We start from the raw sequence: 20,910 nt of genomic DNA on the forward strand, positions 1-20,910 counted from the left end.
CATTGAGATAAATGTGCATCTCGAGAAAAAAATAAGCATATTTGTCATTTTTTAAAATATGTATTTCCTAATGTAAAGTTGAAGGCCACAGCAAGGATATTCTTTTACTCAATTAGAAATATTTGTAATGAAATCTTTTTCAACAGAATAGAATAACGGACCAGCATTGCATAACAAAGGAGCACAATTAGTACCCATTGTATTTCCAACAGTAAATAAAGGGCTTGTATAAAAAGAAAGAAATGCATTGTACATTTTTTTTTTTGAAATCTCTGTTTTTTTTTCAGGTTGGTTAAAAAAAGAAATGAATATCAAAACGCTGGAAATTTCAAGACGAGCTGTCCCCTTCCGATTCGATTAGCTTTTGTGTACTTTTGGTACCATATGCTTTAAGTTAATCGTTACTTTAAGGAAACAATCAATCACTTCAATTCTTCCACAAATAATACATTTTTTATCTTCAGAAAAAAAATTCCCGATCCGATGTATATTGTAATACATGCATCAGCTGATACATAAAAATCATGTGCATAGATAATGAAATATGGGAATAAACTCAGTTATCAAGATCGAAGGAATACAAATCGGGAGCAGAGCAAACGCGGACCTCCGAAAACATCTGAGGAGGGATCAGGTGCCATGGAGGAGTGAGCACCCCCTGCTGACTGGCTATACCTTTCCTTAAAATTGTCGTGATCGGGGTAGATCACTGGACTGGCAAGCCAGAGCCCCGGGTTCAATCCCCAGCAGAGGCACAAAATTGTCTCTGTTACATTTGGCGCCCATGTAGGGACCCGGGTGTTCTCTGGCGGGTGAGAGTGATTGCCGCCAGAACTTCGCCCCACAGGTGTTGGCACTCTAAATAGATGAGGACTTCTCATTCTCTGGAGGGGCATAATGTAGTAATGTAAGATACATGACATCCTACTAGCTTGGGCTACCAGGGCTAGTGGGTTAACCCTTTAGCTCAATTGGTAGAGCACTGGAATGCCAAGCCAGAGCCCCTGGTTCAATCCCCATCAGAGGCAAAAAATTATGTCTTTTGCATTAAGGTAGTTCTATACTTGGTACTAAATGGTCTTAAGCTTGAAAAACTTGATTTCAGAACATGCATATACATCCAAGCAATGGGTAGGCATAAGAAAAATATATGTCAACCTGCTTATTTTTCTGCTAATGCTTCTCGGTAGAATGTACCTCAAAAATGCCAAATAATGATATTTTAGAAAAAGTTCCTGTCTTCAAAATTGTCAATAAATAAGAATTAAAATCTAAACAGTCAAACTATAATATTCAAAATATAATGGAAGCATGTTATTAAACCATATTTATTCATTGTTTCGCAAATACCGTATGTGCACTTTGATGGACTAACGTGTCAAAATGTAATCACAAGAAAAAATGCTGCACAGGTCAAACTAGGTTATTTAATATATTTTTATGGACTCTATCTATCAGAAAGTGTTTTTTTCTACAATATAACATTTTTTAGAAAAAGAATTAGCTAAAAAAAATTATATGTGAACTGAGTTTTTTATTTTATTTTATTTATTTATTTATTTATTTTTCATTTATTTATTTATTTATTTGTTTGTTTATTTATTTATTAATTATTTATTTATTTATTTATTTATTTATTTATTTATTTATTTACTTACTTATTTATTTATTTATTTGTTTATTTGTTTATTTATTTATTTATCTATTTATCGATCACTGTTCGTTACTTGGAATGGTTTGTAAGAGTAAGCTGTATTTTATCTGTTTTTAGTTCTATCAAATGATCCTTTCTGAAACCCATTAATTCGATCGGGCTCGAGATTCACATTTTAATAACATCCGGTAAAAAAAAAAAACAACGTGAGAAAAACTGAAATGTAACAATCGCACAGATATTGATTCATAATGGTGAGAAAACTAAAGTTTCATGAGAAGAAATTACTCAAGAAAGTTGACTTTATTTCATGGGATGTCGACAATAATTTACACGAGGTCAAAATATTGAAGAAGTATTACATCCAGAAGAGAGAAGACTACACCAAGTAAGTAACGTATATAGAGCTCATAGTGTTTTCAGTTTCCTTTTTGCCAGGGGGTTACACAGTATCAGTCATCTGAGTTTTATCAGTGAGTAGCAAAGAAAGCCCTAGAATAAAAAGTCATATTCATTTGGTATGCAACGGGAGAGGAGAAAAATGCAGCTAACCAGACCGGGATTCGAATCCGGACCCCCTGAGCTCAATAGTCAGGTGCTTTACCGACTGAGCTATCTTGGCCACCAGCGATTGAACCCAGCCGACTACCACATTCCTCCCTCCTGAAAGGTCTTTGGCCTTCCAAAAACCCCAACCCAGGCTCATCCTGGTAACAGCACTAAAAGTAACGGGAAAGGAGAAAAATGCAGCAGACCAGACCAGGATTCGAACCCGAGCCCCCTGAAACTCTAGTCAGGTGCTTTACCGACTCAGCTATCTTGGCCGTTGGTGATCGAACATGACCGACCGCCACATGTAGAAAGGTAGAACTATTTATTCTGCTCTGTATTTGTTTATATTGTCTGCTTTTAATTTTTAAATTCAAGTGTCTCGCTATCTGTACAATATATATCAGAAAAATGCAGGGTATCTCAGTCAAATCTACAAAATAATATGTTGACGGTGCGACCGTTAGAGCAAGCGCAAACTCTCCTATTTGTTTTAATTTAGATCGGGCTCGTCAAACCGCACGTGACATTTGGTGTGTCTAGACTCGGACGTCACATGACGTCATATGTAAGTTACAAATACCAAGAAAAAACTGAACAGCGCTGAAAGTTAATGAAAAAAGTTACGTTTACAATTTATCTTCAATATGTATCCATTTAATCAAGGCGGGTAAACTTTTTGTTGAACATTTGCCGTCATTCTCGCGAGAACGCAACTTTGCTAAGTGATGCATTGTGGGTCAAAATTACTTCGGCAAAAAATTCTAAAGAATGAATGTGCAGTAGTCCGAATTTTCTCTTCGCCCAGGCGTTGTCGTTAGAGCTCGCAGTTACGAGCGTCGCTTCGCAACGCTCGCTGTGCTCGCTATTAAAAAGAGTCGCAGCGAGGCAGCCCAAAGCCAAGTTTGCATAGTGAGTTCCATAGACAACATGTACAAACGGAGGAAATTTGTGTTGAAATCTGCAAATTGTTCAGAATTTTTTTTAAAAAATTCCAAACTCCTTGTAATTCTTTGAAGTGCATAGCAACATGGTTGCTGCAAGCATAGCGACAGTGTACTTGAAAATTTACAAACAATGATTTAATGCAATTTACACACCATAAAACTGTTGTTTGTGTCCTCATTAAACATTACATTGTATGTGACATCATAGTTATGTCACTTTAATGGCTCTGCCTGGTATTTCTGATTTTGTTGGGAAATCTGGGAAGTTAGGAATCTCAATACCTATGTATATGGTTTTAATATTGTTCTTTAAAGATTAACTTTCATGTATGATACACAGTAAATACACAAGGAATTTACTAAAGTGTAAAGTCATTAGCAGAATGCAAAACAACATTTGAGGTGTGCTAAGTTGTACAAAAATGAACTGTGCTTGCCCTAAGAGTTTCACCATCAGATACATTATTTACCCTGATTTTTGATAATTCTCCATGTTGTACACTGTGTCATGCACCAATTAAATATTGCACATGGTAGGTGTGTGAATAGTATATGTAGGCTTATAGGGATATTGATCTGAGTGGCTAAGTGGTTAAAGTACCCGACTAGTTATGCAGGGGTCATCAGTTTTATCCCATACCCAGCCTTATATTTTTCTCTCATTCTGTTACATTTGATGACCGACCTTGACTGGCCTAAACTTGGGGAAGAAAGTCATCCAAAGGCTAAAAGAATCTTGGTTGTTTGAAGAAAATTAAAGAAAATTTAAGGATTAAAGAAACTAGGAGTGTAAAGTGGTGGTTATAGTGTACATGACTAGTAATGGAGAGCTACTTTATTTCATGATCCAGACACAAAAATTACCCTCTTTCCTTGTTTAATATACACTTATCCACTGGTTGTGAGTGGGATGGCTCTTTTATCAAACCTGCGACAGGGAACTATTCCCCGAGGGCTTGCCCGAGGGGAATAGTCCCTGTCAAGGGTTTGATAAAAGAGCTATCCCACTCACAAACAGTGGATAAGCATTTTATACTGTCAGATGTATGATATAATTTCTGAGGTTTGAATTTTTTGGAGTAAGATAATACTGCAAGAATAATCTGAAATCCTGATGACGTCACAATGCTACTGAAGTCATTATGACATCATCAGTCAATAGATTTATCACTGGAAATCAAAATTGGAGGCAAAAATTGCATGAAAATTTTCCGAGGGTGGATAGCAAAAACTATACCCTGGGGTATAGCTTTGCTATGCATGAACTATAAAGATAGCTATTTTACCTTCTGAACTTTATATTGGAAACATTTTAACAGAAGTATAATGAATATCATTATTTTTGGTTTTCTTTAGGTACAACAAACTATCAAGGCATATAAGAGAGTTAGCCAGGAAAGTTAAAGAACTGGACCAGAAGGATCCATTCAGAGGAGAAGCCACCTCACAACTCATAGAAAAACTGTAAGTTTAGCATTTGTTTTTCATCCCTAAAGCCATACTACAGATTGCATTGTTTTGATAATTTCTGGTACTACTAGAGGAGTACCCAATCATACATTAGATATATTTCATCATTACTTATACACACACAAATTTAAATGTTTCTGGGAACATACTATTTACATGTATATATACATCATTTTTGAGAAATATTGCCATCCGTTTCTAGTACACTTTTAAACTTTGGCATCTTGAACAACAGTATCGTGAACACCAGGGAAATTTACACAGGCATTGGCAATCCTAAATGCTCTTCTCCATGTTTTTTTACTCTCATCAAATCCTTGGATATTTTATTTATCTTGAAGCCTTATTTTTGTCCCTTTGAGTTCTTGATAATGAGGATTGACTGTATTTGATTTCTTTCTTTTTTTGTCAATGATTTCTGTTAATTAAAAAAAAAACCCATCATGTTCATAAGAAAACTATTAATACCAATATTGTAGCTCTTTGGTTGAGAAAATTGAGAAAGAGAGCTACAGATCAAAACACCATTTGATTCAAAACACATAAAGTAAAACACACTTATAGTGAACTCACTTATAACGAATTAATGCTTATAGGGAGTGATGTTCATTCCATGTTACTTTAAAATATATATTGTAAACTTAATGAATATTATAATGAAATACATGTATTTACATTCACTGTGTTTTTCTACTAGGCCAACTGTGAAATTGATTTGAATACATTTTCGTGTATACTCATACGTAGAAATATATCCAGAGAAACATGCGTTAACGTGACGTCACAATGAGGCTGCAGCGAAGTTAGTAAAAATGCAACGATATAGGGCAGCAAGAAATACAAATATTGAGTATATTTTAGTTGCTTCCAAACATGTAAAATGTAAATATAAGGAATGTTTTTAAGTTTAGTGTAAATTATTGGTGTGTGAATCACACAGACATGCATGTAGGCATATTTTACATGAAGCGCTAGCACCCTTCATTAAATATGCCTACGTGACAAGTCTGTGTGATTCACACACCAATAACTCACACAAAACTTTAAAAAATCATCCATCCCTGGAACTTCCTTATAAGCTAGTTTTACTGTATACTGGTATACTGCAGTAAAAAAGACCTGCATCAGATTACAGAAGCAATTGTGAAGGAGGGGGAGGTTGTAAATGGATTTTTTTTTAACAATGCTTGGATCTGGTACTCTGTTTTAGGATAACTTAATTGATTTTTTTTTTTAAAGTATATTGTGAAGTATCAAAGGTTTTAGATAAAAGCATGTAGAAATATTGCTGATACCTTCTCTTTTCCATTGAGCAATTGCCCAGAAACTGCATTGGCTGTTTTTGTCTGCTTGCAGTTCTACAAGACCTATATGACCTTGTTATAACCCTTACTCTTTGCCAGTATCTTTTGGTAGAGTACCAGGATATCAGACTGGATAACTCAGCATATTTATTAACCTATAGACTTCATTATTTAAGAACAGAAAAATTAAATCAGGGCATCAATGTTGCCACAGTGGTTTCTTAAAAAAAAAAATTTCTGGAATTATTTAAAAACACCTTATAAACATGAAAGTTGTTCAGTTTTGCAAAGGTCTTGTTATTAGTCACAACCCTTGTTGTAAGCAAGGCAGTTTCAAAAAAAAAGTTGAGTATATTGTCTACTTAAGTGACAATGGTGCCATTGTTTGTTGATGAGCACTCAGATTTAAGATTCAGAAGTTTATATTTCATTTGAAGTACCCTTTACTTATTGCACAATATTCTATGTAATGATCATGTAAAAGAATTTCAAGCGCTTTTTCTAGTTCTTCAAAGATAAATGTGTATCTCTTGTACAAACGCTTAGACATAATTGTAAACAATTCATTTGGCCTTTGTAAGAAGAAAAAGTGGTGTCATGTTATTTACTTAAAACAAGTACAAATTTACAGTATATATTATTATATGTGACAAAAGTACACACTTTATATAATCATTCAAACAGTTGACAACAGAATAACTGTGAGTTGTCCGCCCATAAGAGAACTCTCTAACAGAATCTTGCAGATCAGCACTTGGTAATTGAGTCAAGAATTTACACTTAAATTTACTTCTTTGTTCCAAAAGAATACAAAGGGTGTCAAAAAAGAAAGTACTCCAGGAAAAAAAATAACCCAGAGCTGACTTCAATGTTCCTCTTCATCAGTGCATTGGTAGAATTCTTTTGAAATCTCTCTGAACATGTCTTTGGTTTTGTGTTTCTCTGCTGTTCCCACTTGTGAATGTTTGTTTTGTCTGTTCGTTAAATTACCTGACAGTGATCAGATTCTCCAAATGTTGCAGCAATACTCTGATTGGCAATCTTTGATGTTTATATGATCCTGAAGAAAAAAGATAAAAAATCTGTTTTAAAAAAACACAAAAAATGTTTTCTTACAAGAATGCAGAAGAAACCTCTTTTTTTCACCATAGCTATATTTTAAGTTTTTGTGATTTCATAGTACTAGTGTTCCTAAAATTGAGTGGATTGAGTCCTTGTATGACACATTTTTGAGTGATATTTTGTTTTTCTTTTTTATGACATTGTTGGAAATGCTTTGCAATATTTTTCTGTTGTGTTAATTAAATATATTAATAAAAACCCAAATAGCAAAACATAAAACAAAATGAACTGTGCCAAGAATCCTGGGCTTTTAAGAAAATTGCTTTTTATAACGTATTCAACACTGATTGATTCAATGTCAAAAAAGGAGGATCCCAAAAACCAATAAAAAAAGAACTTGCTAATTAAAACATTTGCATCAGTAGAGGGTTGTCCATCATCAACACTGCCCAATGTCATTTTGTGATGAATTTCAAAAAATGTCATATAGGAAGAAAAATAACACCACCAACCCAAAACAAAATCCTAATTTTACAGTTCAAACAAGAAAAATTGTCATACATGTATTGTCAAATTACTAGATGACTTTTACCATTACTGTCTAAAAATAAATGAATTCAGTACAATTCTATTGTTTTCCTAAACTAGTGCACTAGAATACAATGCATGAAATCAAGAATGAAAAATGTGTTGCACTGGGTGTTGAAAAGAGCTCGATAATTGGTAATAACAAAATTATCACAGAATTTCCCATGTATGACTTGGCTAGGGTGTTACCCACTGTCGTCTGTCATGAGATTGCCGGAGAAACCTGGATTCGAAACAGTTGGTCCGCAATCTAATTTGACAGATACAAGTGGAGCTGGGTGTGTGTCTCACACGATTTGATGGTGGGGACACGTTCCGTAATACGATCCACCGGGACTCTTGGTTACATGAAATGTTGCATCTAATCAAGTTACAGCAGGAATTAATCTCCAATAAAAAAAGAAATTCTCCACAACTCGATGAATGATGAGGGTCTTAAATGAGTTCATTACAGCATTTAAGTACATTAATATTGTGTAAAAGAGGAATTTTGGTTTTCCAATCAGAATTATTGCACTTATAATGCAGACGGCAAAATTAGCCAACACCCAGGATGGGAAAATCACTGAAAATGGGACCTGTGATTTTAAAGGGGATGGGTGAGATAGGAGGTTATTATAACTTAGTAATATGCAAAAATCAAAAGTCATGTCTTGGTAAATATACAGAAATTTAAAGTACATGAAAATGGCACCCAAATGAGTTAAGATGGTTGATTAAATATATAAATATAGAAGAAGAGGACACAAAGGAGTGCATACATGTATGCAATCATCAATCCTTGGCTGACTTCCCTATGCTCCATTCAAACCTTGGATGTGATAGGTGGAGGCATCACATCAGCTACATAGCTCCACCAAAAAAACTTTTGTACTGTATCATTTTATATTTTGTTCTGCATAAAATTCTTCAAATAGTTTGTTAACTTGTCTAATTCTCCCATGTATAGTGGTTTTGATTACAACCTTATGTTAATAGTCTTTGAAAGCAAAAACAATATTGTGTTGGGCAATGCCACAAGGTATGAAACCCAGGGATTTCAAATGTATAACATTTTGAAAGCAATGCAAATCAGATCACATGACTGAATTAGCTAGAAGGTAGAACACCATTGACATCTGAGGTCAATGTGTGAGGTACGAACCATCCTCCAAGTTGGGCACATGGGGACAATATTGACTACTGTAAAATCACATTTTCGAGGGGTCACAGTGTTTTCAATAAAATACCTTGCAGTTTGAGGAAAATACATTTGTTCATGGAGATATGATTTCGTTGTTGAAGAATTGTTCAGTAGTAATATATGTGAAAAATTGCATTTGGTGGTGGATACAAATTTATGGGTCTCTTCATACCTTAAAAACCACGAAAATTAAACCCCTACAAAAATTAGTGATTTCACACTGAATTCCATATTGCTATTGAGGCATACACTGTAGTCTATCAAGCTTGTGTGTATACATATATAGGGTAAAATCAAAAACACTGGGAGCCCCTGTGAATATGGACTACTGGTGGGTGTAGTCTGAAAATATATTGTTGATTTGAGTTGAAGAACGGTAATATAGTCAAAAAATATATTATTTGAATCAGAATCATTGTTGAATATGCTGCCTTGATTTTGCTCTTTTGTGAGGGATGCACTACTTAGCGTCCTAGCTGCCTGGTTTGCTTTGAAACAAATCTTTAGTATTGTTGCTTATTTAATAAAACCTTTCAAAAGAGAATACTGAAAGAATTGCTGGTAGACTTTCTTTTTCAGAAATGTATAAGAGATTTTCAAAATGTTCAACTGGATAGACTTCCATGTAGAAGCTATTCTACACAAATGAAAAATACACAATTTTGCTTGAATAATTAAAGAAGTTTCCATATTGCTGGTTATAATTGTGTTAATTTTGTAATTAAAATATTTTTCATTTGATGAAAAAGGGTATTCATAGCTGCAGATCTGTAACGTTATGGTTCTATATATTTGTCTTTGACCATAACGCTACATATTTCATGTAAAATTGAGCTGAAATGTAGATAAGAAATTTTGACACACAGGCGATTAATGCAAAAAAGGTGCAATTTGCGGCTTTTCTTTGTAGTGTTCTTTTAGATAGGTGTGATTGCTTCAATGAAATTTAGAATGTTTGTATCGCCACTTATTTCGAGGTTTGGGGAGTAATTTAACACATTGTACACATTAAATACTTTAGCCAAGTAACACTAAAGCATTGGTCAATCAACTAACTTTCACTCAAGTAGTCTTTTACATTACATTTATACTTAATTGGTTTTGACACATGCGCTTTTTTTTCTCTTCTGTAGCAAACCATTAAGCTAGTACTGCTCTAAATGTACTTGTGCATACTTTTGCAACAGTACACCCTATTCATAATTTCGCCCAAACGCCATTTTTAGTTGATCTATTAAATAGGTGTGAAGGCAATAAAACATCGCCTCGCTTAAAGTTAATTTTCGTATCTAGCCCAATCTAACATATAATTTTAATCAAGCGAATTAATTTATCACTTGTAGAGATGACTATAAAGGGTAGATGGGCCCGCTTCAGATTTTCAAATATTAATATCTAGAGTTCAGATTTACCAACATTCAAACAACTTATATAGTAAGCATCAATAGAAGAGTCACTATTAATATTCCAAAAATAAATGAAAAAAATTGGAAAACAAAAAAGTTAGAAAATACGATTTTTTTCATTCGCTTGTCGTAACGACCGGAAGTATTGACGACAAATGAAAGATCGCGTCCTGGAAAGTGAATATCACGATTTATAATCCCTGAAAGTTTCACATTGATATCTTTTACCGTTCTTGAGATTAACCGCGGACAAAATGTCATTTTAAAATCAGGAAATGTCCCGTAACTTGGCACCAGATAAGAATTGCACTTTTTTTCGCATTATGGGATCTGTAGCGTTATGGTCAAAGACAAATATATAAAACCATAACGCTACAGTTCTGCAGCTAGGGTATTCATTGAAGGATTTTCATACACACAAGTAGAGTGTATTTCGTTTATATACTTTAGTAAATCTTAAAGCGTAAATGCTTTCTGCATGTAAAGATAAATACATGTAACTAAGTATTTGTCAGTTGTAATTGAATTTTACAAACTTGAAAAATGTAAAATTTGTAAACATGCATAAACAATCTTGTCTTTTTCGGAGTTCTTATTCCCCCTTTATCAGAAAACACTGCATTTTTATTGTTCATGTATTTTTTGTGGAACAGCAAAGAAACCTGTCAAAAGAAATTAGAATCCTGGAAGTGCCACTTTTCTGTGTATAATGATCTTTTTTAAAATCCTGTTAGAAAGATGATCCTTCACCAGAGCTGCACCACAGATACACCTGTTGTGTAAAAAATGTGGTTCCAAAAATACTTTGTAGTTCAATTATTACAACTAAAAAGAGCTATTGTACTTATGTATATCCATTTTACTTATGTTTTCTTCCTTCGTAAATGTCCTTTATCTTCTCTATTTTTAAAAGAACCATGAATATATGGCTGCGTGTAAATATAGTACATTGTGAAGAGCATTTGCTTTCAAAATTTACTAATGATTTCTGGGAAAATATACAATGTACTACTACTACTTTTAGTTAAATCTAGAAATATGTCCATCCTATATGAATTATACCCCTTTGAGGGTATATTAGTAAAGTAACATGAACATATATTATGCTTTTAATTCATATAAATTGGTTGAATCTGATTCATCAAGAAATGTTTGTTAAAAAACACTTTTATCCACTAAATATTGAAGCTGCGCCCTCCATCTTAGAAACAGTCAACATTGCTTTACGACGGTTGATCTTCAAAAAAATATTGACTGCACAGAATTAATGCCCTGTTCACATGAGTTAAATTTGCAGTAAATTAATGTGAAGTAAACTAATGCGAATTAAATTGCATTCACATGGCAGCTAATGTGAAGTAAACTAATGCGAATTAAAATTTTATTTCTACTGTCAGGCTATTGTGACGTCATGTCACCTTACGCAGAAGCATAATGCCACAGTATCTGTACACACATTTTAGTGATTAACACAATTTCCTTAGTTTTTTACTCAAAAATAGCACAAGTATTTAAAGCTGACCACTGACACGTGGATTTGACTTAATTTTGCCATTATGCATGCCTCAAAATTTAATTCAAATTAGCTTCACTTAACATTCACACAGAATGTGAAGTAATTTAAGCGCAGTAAATTAATTCGAATTAAACTAATTCGCATTAAACGCGGTTCAAATTTGATCCGCAGTAACTTACGTTTAATTCGAATTAAACTCTCCATGTGAACAGGACATTATAGTACATGTAACAGTAGTAGAATAGTTTATTAGGGTTCATTATATAGTGATTAAATTATGAGAGAAAAAATATATCAAAGAACCTACTTCAGTACAATTATAACTGCAAAAATACCAGAGTGTTTAGCTATTTGTATGTCCAGTTTCAGTTATCGTAAAGTTGTATATTGCTCTTCAGCATAACTGATGTATTAAGTTGTTTTTCCCTTCTGCTGTGAAACTTTGTCCTGAACTGATAAGGAGAGGTCATGACCTTCTGACTTTGTGGACAGTCTTTTGTGGCCTCCCTCCTCAGGGTGCCTGACTTATTGGTCTCTGGGGGACTGGACACTCCACTGTCCAATTGTCACGGTGACAGAGGCTTTTGTATGGAAGTGTTGTACAGGTTACAAGGTTTGACAGAGGGCTGGTCAATGTTCAGGGGCTCTTCATATAGTCAAAATTGTCCTCGATTAAAGGAGCATCTGAATTTTTTTTTTAAAAATGACAAATTGTTGGCATTATCAGACTTTGAGTTAGTGTATGTAGTCATTAATCTTTTTCAGGGGGGTATTGCCAGACAAGTTATTTCTGGGAATTACCAAATCTAATGAAACATTTGTTCATCATTTCACAAACTTAAAAGTGGGAATTACAACTTAAAAATCTAATGAAAATCCTATTTCGTGGGGGGGGGGGAGAGGCCAACTTTTATATATACTATAGTAAAGGTAATGTTAGGGAAAATAGCTGTGATTTGTTCATCATTACAACCTGTTAAACTTTGGCAGCAAATCCACACAATTAAGTAACACAGCTTGTATAATGATGTTTACTTTCTTTATGAGATAATACTTTTTTCTGCAATGGTTATCAATGTTATAAAAAGAAGAGAGAACAGGCAAAATAAATAAAATAATGATGGAAAAACTTCATTTTAGAGTTGTTTGCACTTGGCCGTCTGACATTTCAGAAAAAAAGACAGCTAAGCGAATTTTGAGTATACCATAGAATTGATACTTTAAAAAATATTTCATGGAAGAAATTATGTAACATATTGCTGAAACATTACAATAGATTTATTTAAGAGCTCAGACTGTCGGTTTTGAACAACTATTTCATTATTTTACCTCCAATATTGAAGAGGTGTAATAGGAAATGTACATTAAATGTTACAGATTTTCACTTAATTTAATGTAAATATCAGAGACAATGCAGAATTTAAAAAAAAAAATTAAAATAGTAATTATGTAGAAAACTTGTAATGAGTATGAAATAATTTGAAGTATTTGTTGGTGACTTAAAAATTAAAAAATGAATGGGTTATGTTAGAACTTTCAATTCATTTAAAAAATATTAAAGATTAAATGGATTAGAGGCTTCTTGCAGTCATTGCCAAAATCTGTACAGAAGAAAAAAATTATGATATGAATAAATATATGTGGGTTTATTATGATGGATTGTTGTGTATATAAATGGTGTTGACAAAGTACACAGTGCTATTATTCTGGAAGTTCGGAGTCTTCCCTTGCTTGTGTGTTTAGGACCTCGACACGTGTCTGTAACAAAGAAACGGACCTGTCGAATTCAACAGGGTAAATAACGCGATCGTCAAATCCGACCCTGTTAAGATATTTTGATTGAAGGCGGGGTATTGTTGCCATAGACGGACGGGTTTTGATGAGGACCAACAACTATACTTTAATTAAGATTTCAGTACTATTTTTACTCAAGTCTTTATTCTTATATTTCATTGAAAATTTTTGATGGGCCAAAATTTATAGAATATGAACATAAAAGCGTTTTGCTCCAAAAATTTTCTTTATACCTCTTCAGATGAATGAAAATTTTGCTTTTTCTACTGTATTAACAATGGAAAATTTTACAATGGATTTCTCTTTTAAATTTTAGAAAGGTTTGACAGAGGGGTATAATTGTATTAATCATGTTTAATTTTTATTGATGGTCATCAACCTCTCATTCAAAGGGTGCAGATGATAAACTTAAGACGTCTTCATGCCAAGAGATAGAAAAGTTATTCTGCCTGATTACATCAGCTCTATATTACTACAGTAAATACCTCACAGAAATAAATATTACATGGTGTTAAGATGCTAAGTAAATCCTCAGAATATTCTCGCAGAGAAATCTTATAAATGCAATTATTAAATGCACAGAGTCTGCCAATAGCAGAAGATGCGTCATCTTTTGGCATCATATGACCGTCTTTGCATTTTACAGACAAGAATTTTGTTAAATGATATTGTAAAATCTTTGGAAGAGATTGATATGGGTTGTATAATTAGATTTCATGATTGAGTATGATAATGGAATTCCACAGGTTAATGTTTATAAGTGAGCATAAAACCAATAATATCCTCAAAACAGAAATTTATCTATTGAGGGGGGTCATTGATATACAGTGGGGTAGGGTTTAAAACCAACATATGTGTTATATGGACGTTTCAAAATGGACTTTAGAAATTAAAAATGTTTTCACATTACAAGAGCAAAAAAAATTCTTCCTTATTACCTTTATTTTTTTCTTTTATTTATTATTAAATGTCTACCTCTTCGATCATAATTTTTTTCCTACTCCAAATCCGTAGAAGTATTTAAAAATTGGTACATGTGGTATGTATTATAATTATGTGTTTATTTAGCATTTTTAAAGTTGTTTACAGCTCTAGAGTTCAAAGACTCTTGTCATTTCAATTATAAAAGTTTTCCTCTTGTTTGAGTTATTGTTTTTCCATTGAAATCAGATGCTTTATGTATTTTGTTTTCTTAAAAGATAAAATTGGTTGGAATTGGTAGTCTGTATATGCATATATAAACTGTAGTTACACAATAAAAGATTTTCTTATAGTACTTAAATTAAACCAGATATTAAATGAACATCAAAATTGAATGCATTGGGTGAATGTGGTGCTGTGAAATGACTGACTATTTATATTTATCATTTATGATATAAAGTTGAACTATAATGGCAATGGACTTTAAATTTGATGATAGCTGAAATATTTTTTTTAAAGAACACACAGCTAGCTGTACTCTTACAAAGTATATGCATTGAAAATAATCAGAGGAGTTAAGATAATGTGAACTTTCTTCCCGGCTGTACAGTTCAGTAATAGGCTGTTATTTGGTGTTTATGAAAATATAACCCCTTCAGTCTCTGCATGCTTCAGTCAAATGTAATTTGTTTGTGATGTGTCTAGCAGCTGTATTACAACAGTTGATATCTCAGCATGCAGGGGATCTGCCATGCTTCAGGGGCCAAGGGTTGCTGACACTGGAGCTCTTCAGTTTAGGAGACTAGATTAGTAGTAATACATGTAGTAGTAACATACAAAGAAGCATGTGTTGTTAATTTTATGCCCACTTTAAAAATTCTGGTTTCATCCTTTGATAATATTTTGTACTCTAGCTGAGTTCTATAGATTTCTTTGGAAAATGTGTTCCATCACTTGGCATGTTTTTTCTTTAAAGAGCCAATTTTTTTCATGGACAACTCTTTTATCAAACATATTTTTTTCTTTAAAATATATCATTAGAGAACACCATACAATAATTTTTTTTTTACTCTTTAATTGACTATTACTGGTTATTATCAGTGGGTATTTTCTGGCATTGAGTTTGGATTGTAAGAACTGCAGATGTGCATTGGTTCTCAGCAGTAGGCAGGAGACGCGTGATATGGAGGGATTGACTCATCTGCAGGGTTCAGGTTTGTTGTGATGTATAAGTTATGCTGATAATAGCTCCACAATAAACGTCCTATATTTTGTAATCACGATTCCTGAAGAATCCTATGTATGCCTATAGATCATTTAACTACAATTGTTTTGGCACCTTGATGAGGAAGCTTGTAAACAAATGCACAACAGAAGTGAAAATACTTGTTTTACCTTTTTCTTAATCCACTAGACTTTGTATATTCTTGCAGCTTACATATTGGTTACGATTATACTGGGGTTAAATGGGTATAGAGAATCTTTACTTTGTGCTTATAAGTTGCAAAGGTAGCAACATGCAATTACCGTATAAGTGGAAATTTTAGGGAGACGCAATTAAATTTAGCGATTTGTCCTTATAAGCTGGTATTTTATTTTTAGCGAGAAGTAATTTTAGCGATTTTAAAATGCTCACTAAAGAAGTTATTGAAAATAAAACGCAGTTAATTTTTAGTGGTATTTAATTTTAGCAATCTCAACACCCTCGCCAATAATGCCAAAATTCAATCCTCGCTAAAAATTCTGCTTATGCGGTATTATACATGAGAATTTTTTTCTTGTGCATTAAATTCATAGTACAGAACAGTTCAGTTCTTCAGAAAAGTACAGTGTAACAGCTTTGTATGAGGAAGCCAGTAGATGTAAAGAAAGATAACTCTGTCATCAGTCTGCGAGCTGTTTGTCAGCATAGTCATTCATCATAACTTATTATATATCATCAGTATAAGCCTAACTATATCACTCTTCATCTTGTTAACATGAAAATCCATTTATCACAATAATATATTGATTCTGGTCTCTATATTTAGCGAGAAATATTTTGAAGCCAAAATGAAGGACAGAGGATTTTGTTTCCGAACAAGATGATTTTTCTCAAATTTTTTTTTAATGAGCAGGAAAGGCTTATTAAAAGTACATAAATCAAGATTATAGTTTTTTAGTTCTGGAAATCTGAGTACAGAGACAAAGACAAAAGACTAAACGGGAGGGTAATGGTAGCTATTTTTTTGGCTCCAGCAGGGACAGATACCACGGAAGCGTGTAAGATGTCTGTCCTTGAGTGGCCCCTCACTGTTTATGATAGCCTTGAAAGTTGTCAGAAAGTGCTTGACATGTTACCGTTTTTGATGGAGCAGAAAACATAAATCTTACTGCACACATGTTAAAAACATTGTAAATGTTTAAAAAGTCACCGAGTCTGGAAGAAGCCTGCCTATTGGCTGACGGAAGCCAGATGTCGTGACGACAGAAGGAATACCATGGTTTGTGAGTGGGGTCCACGAGGTTGTGACGTTTTCCCATGGTGATCACTTTCAGCTACTGTTTTTGTGTTGATGCTGTTCGGATGCCGATTTTTGCGATAAGTGTTTTTGTATATGGGTGTCACTCCCATTTGGTAGATAGGGAGTGATGTGGATGGAGCCAGCTTTTATCACCTTATCATATGGTCCTTGTATTGTATGGGGTCAGCACCACCTGACATTGTGTAGAATTCCTTTGTCTGACACCACCCAGTGTTCAATGACCACTCAGAGTAAAACAAATATATTAACCTAAGTAGTGGACATCTGGAAAGCCTATCTGAAATATGTGAATGTGTCTTGACTTTCACTGCTCATAATGAACAGTTTATTACAAAACAAATGGATTTTACTGAACATTGTTCTGCATGCAACATATAAGTTAAGTTTGGCAAAATAGCTACTGAACAAGAAAACTTGATACTGTACAAATATTGTAAGAGATAAATATACCAGTAAATGTGTTATACGTCTGATTGTGTATAGGTATAATGCAGGACAACTCTAAGACCTGTGGACTGAAAATTTGCTTGCCTATAATTACAGAATCCCATCTGGTTATTCCCCCTCAATACCCTGTTAGGGAACGATGGAACATTAACTCCCTCCTACTTTTTAGCTCACCTGAGCCGAAGGCTCGAATGAGTTTTTCTTAAGCATCCTCTTGTAGCGTAGATTCAATTTTGTTCAAATCATGACTCCTGGGGCAAGTGTGGAGCCATAATGGGTGATCAAAGTTTTAAGAAGGATCACATAGAAAAAAATCTTTTAAATTCTTCTTTTAGAGAACAGCAAAGCTGTGATTGTTCATATCTATATGGATAATGGAAGCATCCTTGGGTAGTGTAGATTCAGGTTTATTCAAGTCATGACCCCCAGGGTTAGAGTGGGGCCACAATTAGTGATCAAGGTTTTACGTAGGAAGACATGGGAAAAATACTTAAAATTCTTCAAAAGAACAACAAAGCCATGATTAATCATCAATATAATTGCATCAAAAAAGGTAGTGTATATTTGAATTTGTTCAAGTCATGACCAACCAGGAGAATAGAGGAGCCATCTTATATTAAACAGCAAAACCTTTATGTACAGTGTATTATATGAATTTAAAAGCATCCGTAGGAAGTAAGTATTTAAGTATGTACAAATACCCCCCTCCCTTGAACCCACTTTTATATTTGAACTTTTCAATACTGAACTGATCTTTGCTTTTACCAAGCAAGTTGCTCAGATGAGCAATGTGGCCCCTGGGCCTCTTGTTTAATGCTCATTGCTTTTTTTATTTTTAGAGACAACTCTGCAGTAATGTAATCATAGAAGTTTATTTGGTTTGATTGTGTTAAGGTTGATGTCAATTTTACATTTTTTTATACATGTATAAAAATCTGTATTTGTTTTACAAAAAAAATCTTTACATGTACATGTACATTGAGCAGTATGTGTGAGATTAATTAGAAGCATTAAATTTTTATCTGTAATAGATAATGGTTTCACTGTATTTATATATAGACATTATATTTTACAGGTATAATATGGGTCTTATAGAGACAAAGAGAAGTCTAGAACTCGCTGACAAAGTGAATGCCACATCCTTCTGCAGGTAATTAAGATTCAAAGAAGGATAACTCCTTCTGAATGCAAAAGAAAACCATTTTTTTTTTCCAGTTCAATCATTATTTAGCATATTACATTTAAAATTCACTAAATAAATAAACATTAAGACTTTGAAAACTAAGTCTTAAGTCAAAGAACATAGTTTAATAAGGATTCTAGACAGTTTTATGGTCTGTTTGTTTACATTTAGTACCAGATTAATTTTGAGAATCGGTCCGTGGTATTTGGATCAAAAACTCACTGTCAGTGTCTTATGATTTATATTGTTAGTTTTAAAATAATTTTTTCATCAGAATTTTTAATCTGTTATTCTTGTTATTTATCTGTTAATACAATATAAACGTATGTTTCAGTAAGAAATTCATTTTACTCTGTAAATGAGCCCGGCTCTCAGCTGAGTACTTTGATTTATTCAGTTTAATCATTATTTAGCATATTGCATTTAAAATTCACAATTAAGAGAATAAATTTGTAAACAATAAACGACAATTTTATCCTTTAGTAATGTTAATGGTAATACATGGAATAATGTATCCTTTAGTAATGAATGTAATACATGGAATAATGTACATACAGATACATGTATATAGCCTTTAGAGGAGTGGATCCATAAGCTGACAATACTTAACCATTATATTTTACAAAATCAAAATTGATTCCTTATTGACTTGTAGATATTAGGGTAGGTCCTGAAGTTGTCAAAGATCCAGCTTTTTTAGTTACAAGGCAAGTATATCTGTGATATTATACAGCTTGTACTCAAAAAAAAACTTTGTCAAAGTAATGGAAACGGGGAGGTAAAATGGTTTTTGAAAAGGGGGATGGCCCCAGAAAAAGAATTAATTTACCTGAAAATTGAAAAAAAAAACTAACATGCCAGTTTGTAATTTATTTACAGAAACATGGAGGACTTTGTTACTTGGACAGATACTTCAGCCATTAGAAAACATGTACTGGACTATAATGAAATGGTGTGTATGATTAACCATAAGATTATGATATATAATCAAGCATTATACATATAAACACAAATTGAGATAAGATATTTTTCTGTCAGAAACCTATTACAAGCATATTTCTTTGAGAAAAGTGTTTTACTGAAAGGAGTTAAAGCTAGACTGATTGGTTCCTTTATTTTTTTTTCCAGAGAGACGACTTTGATTTGATGAATTGATCATTGGCAGATTCCATTGTACTGTGTACAGTCATTTGTAAATAAATCTCAGTTATAAATATTGATATTGATATTTAAAATTTTTTTAAGTCTTTATACAACAAGTCCAAGGAATGGAAGCATACTAGAGGAGGACACTCCCCTGCTTTGAAAAAAGTTTTTTTTTACCTTAAAAAAGTTCAAGAAAAGTTATATTTTTCTAAAATATAGTATTATCAATAGCATCATTTTTTTCTTGACTGAAAACATAATTTTTGAAAAATAAAAACTAAACTTCAAAAATATTGTCTAGAGCGGGGGATTTAGGTGAAAAAACCCCACCATTTTTAAAAAAAATCCCAAGAGGATAGCTTTAAAGGAAAGGGGTGCGCAAGTTCGGAAAAATGTCCATTTCGAAGTTGTCCGTTCCACTGTTATCCTTGCCTTGTACGGCCTCTTTCTTCTTTAGTTAGTATATATAATGGATGTCCAGAGATGCATTAAATTGCATTACAAGTAAACATACTGATTTGAAAACGGGGATGGCTAGTAAATGATTTTGCCAATAATTTAAGAGATTTTGTAAATTACGATATATGTACATTTACTGTAAAATAGCACGAAATTGCATATATTGTTTATGTATGCACAAAGTATAGGAACTTTGCTGGACATCATACAAAATATTATTTATTACGTTGGTCCATAGTGAGGAGTTTTTATTGGAAATTGCGATAGCATTTCTAATTTGTATACAAGGATGATGCAGAGATTATTGGGAATAAAGAAAACCAGTTATTGATACAGAAAGTGAAAAAATAAAAAGGGGAAAAAATGATTTATGATAAAATGAACAAACCATTAAACTGCAAATAAGACCAATATTCTCACAAATAGCCAATTTAGCAAAAAGCAATCTATTGAAGCGGCATCCAGATTACTTCTGTATCCATTGACTGGCCCCGTATCGCCTCATTCTGCGAGAATGCTTCCGTTTGGAGCTAATAAGGCGATCACTATTAGCGTATTCAGCGACAAACACTCTAAACCAATAGCCTGTTGTCCTAAATTGAAAAAGGATGGACGTGGTGAAAATATGGACGCTTTTATGTGTTCGTATTTGGCAAGTATTGCATTGTTTTAAATCAGAAGAGATTATAAACATTGTTTTCTATTGATACACGTCATTTTGTATGAGATTATTGTTGCATTTAAAAATTGATTTAT

The 20,910-nt window shown here is 33.2% G+C and overlaps 1 protein-coding gene across 1 annotated transcript; it reads left to right on the forward strand.

The window, feature by feature from the left end:
* The first annotated feature begins 1,845 nt into the window (after window positions 1-1,845).
* LOC134231642 (U3 small nucleolar ribonucleoprotein protein IMP3-like) lies at window positions 1,846-19,771 on the forward strand. Its single transcript, XM_062713624.1, has 7 exons — window positions 1,846-2,042; window positions 4,507-4,614; window positions 18,442-18,516; window positions 18,884-18,903; window positions 19,205-19,256; window positions 19,429-19,501; window positions 19,678-19,771. The coding sequence occupies exons 1-7, from the start codon at window positions 1,906-1,908 to the stop codon at window positions 19,702-19,704; spliced, it is 492 nt and encodes a 163-aa protein (XP_062569608.1). The 5' UTR covers window positions 1,846-1,905; the 3' UTR covers window positions 19,705-19,771.
* The last annotated feature ends 1,139 nt before the right edge of the window (window positions 19,772-20,910 follow it).

Source organism: Saccostrea cucullata, unplaced genomic scaffold, assembly GCF_032062105.1.
Source record: "Saccostrea cucullata isolate Sc308-1 unplaced genomic scaffold, CSIRO_AGI_Scuc_v1 ctg89, whole genome shotgun sequence".
Taxonomy (NCBI): domain Eukaryota; kingdom Metazoa; phylum Mollusca; class Bivalvia; order Ostreida; family Ostreidae; genus Saccostrea; species Saccostrea cuccullata.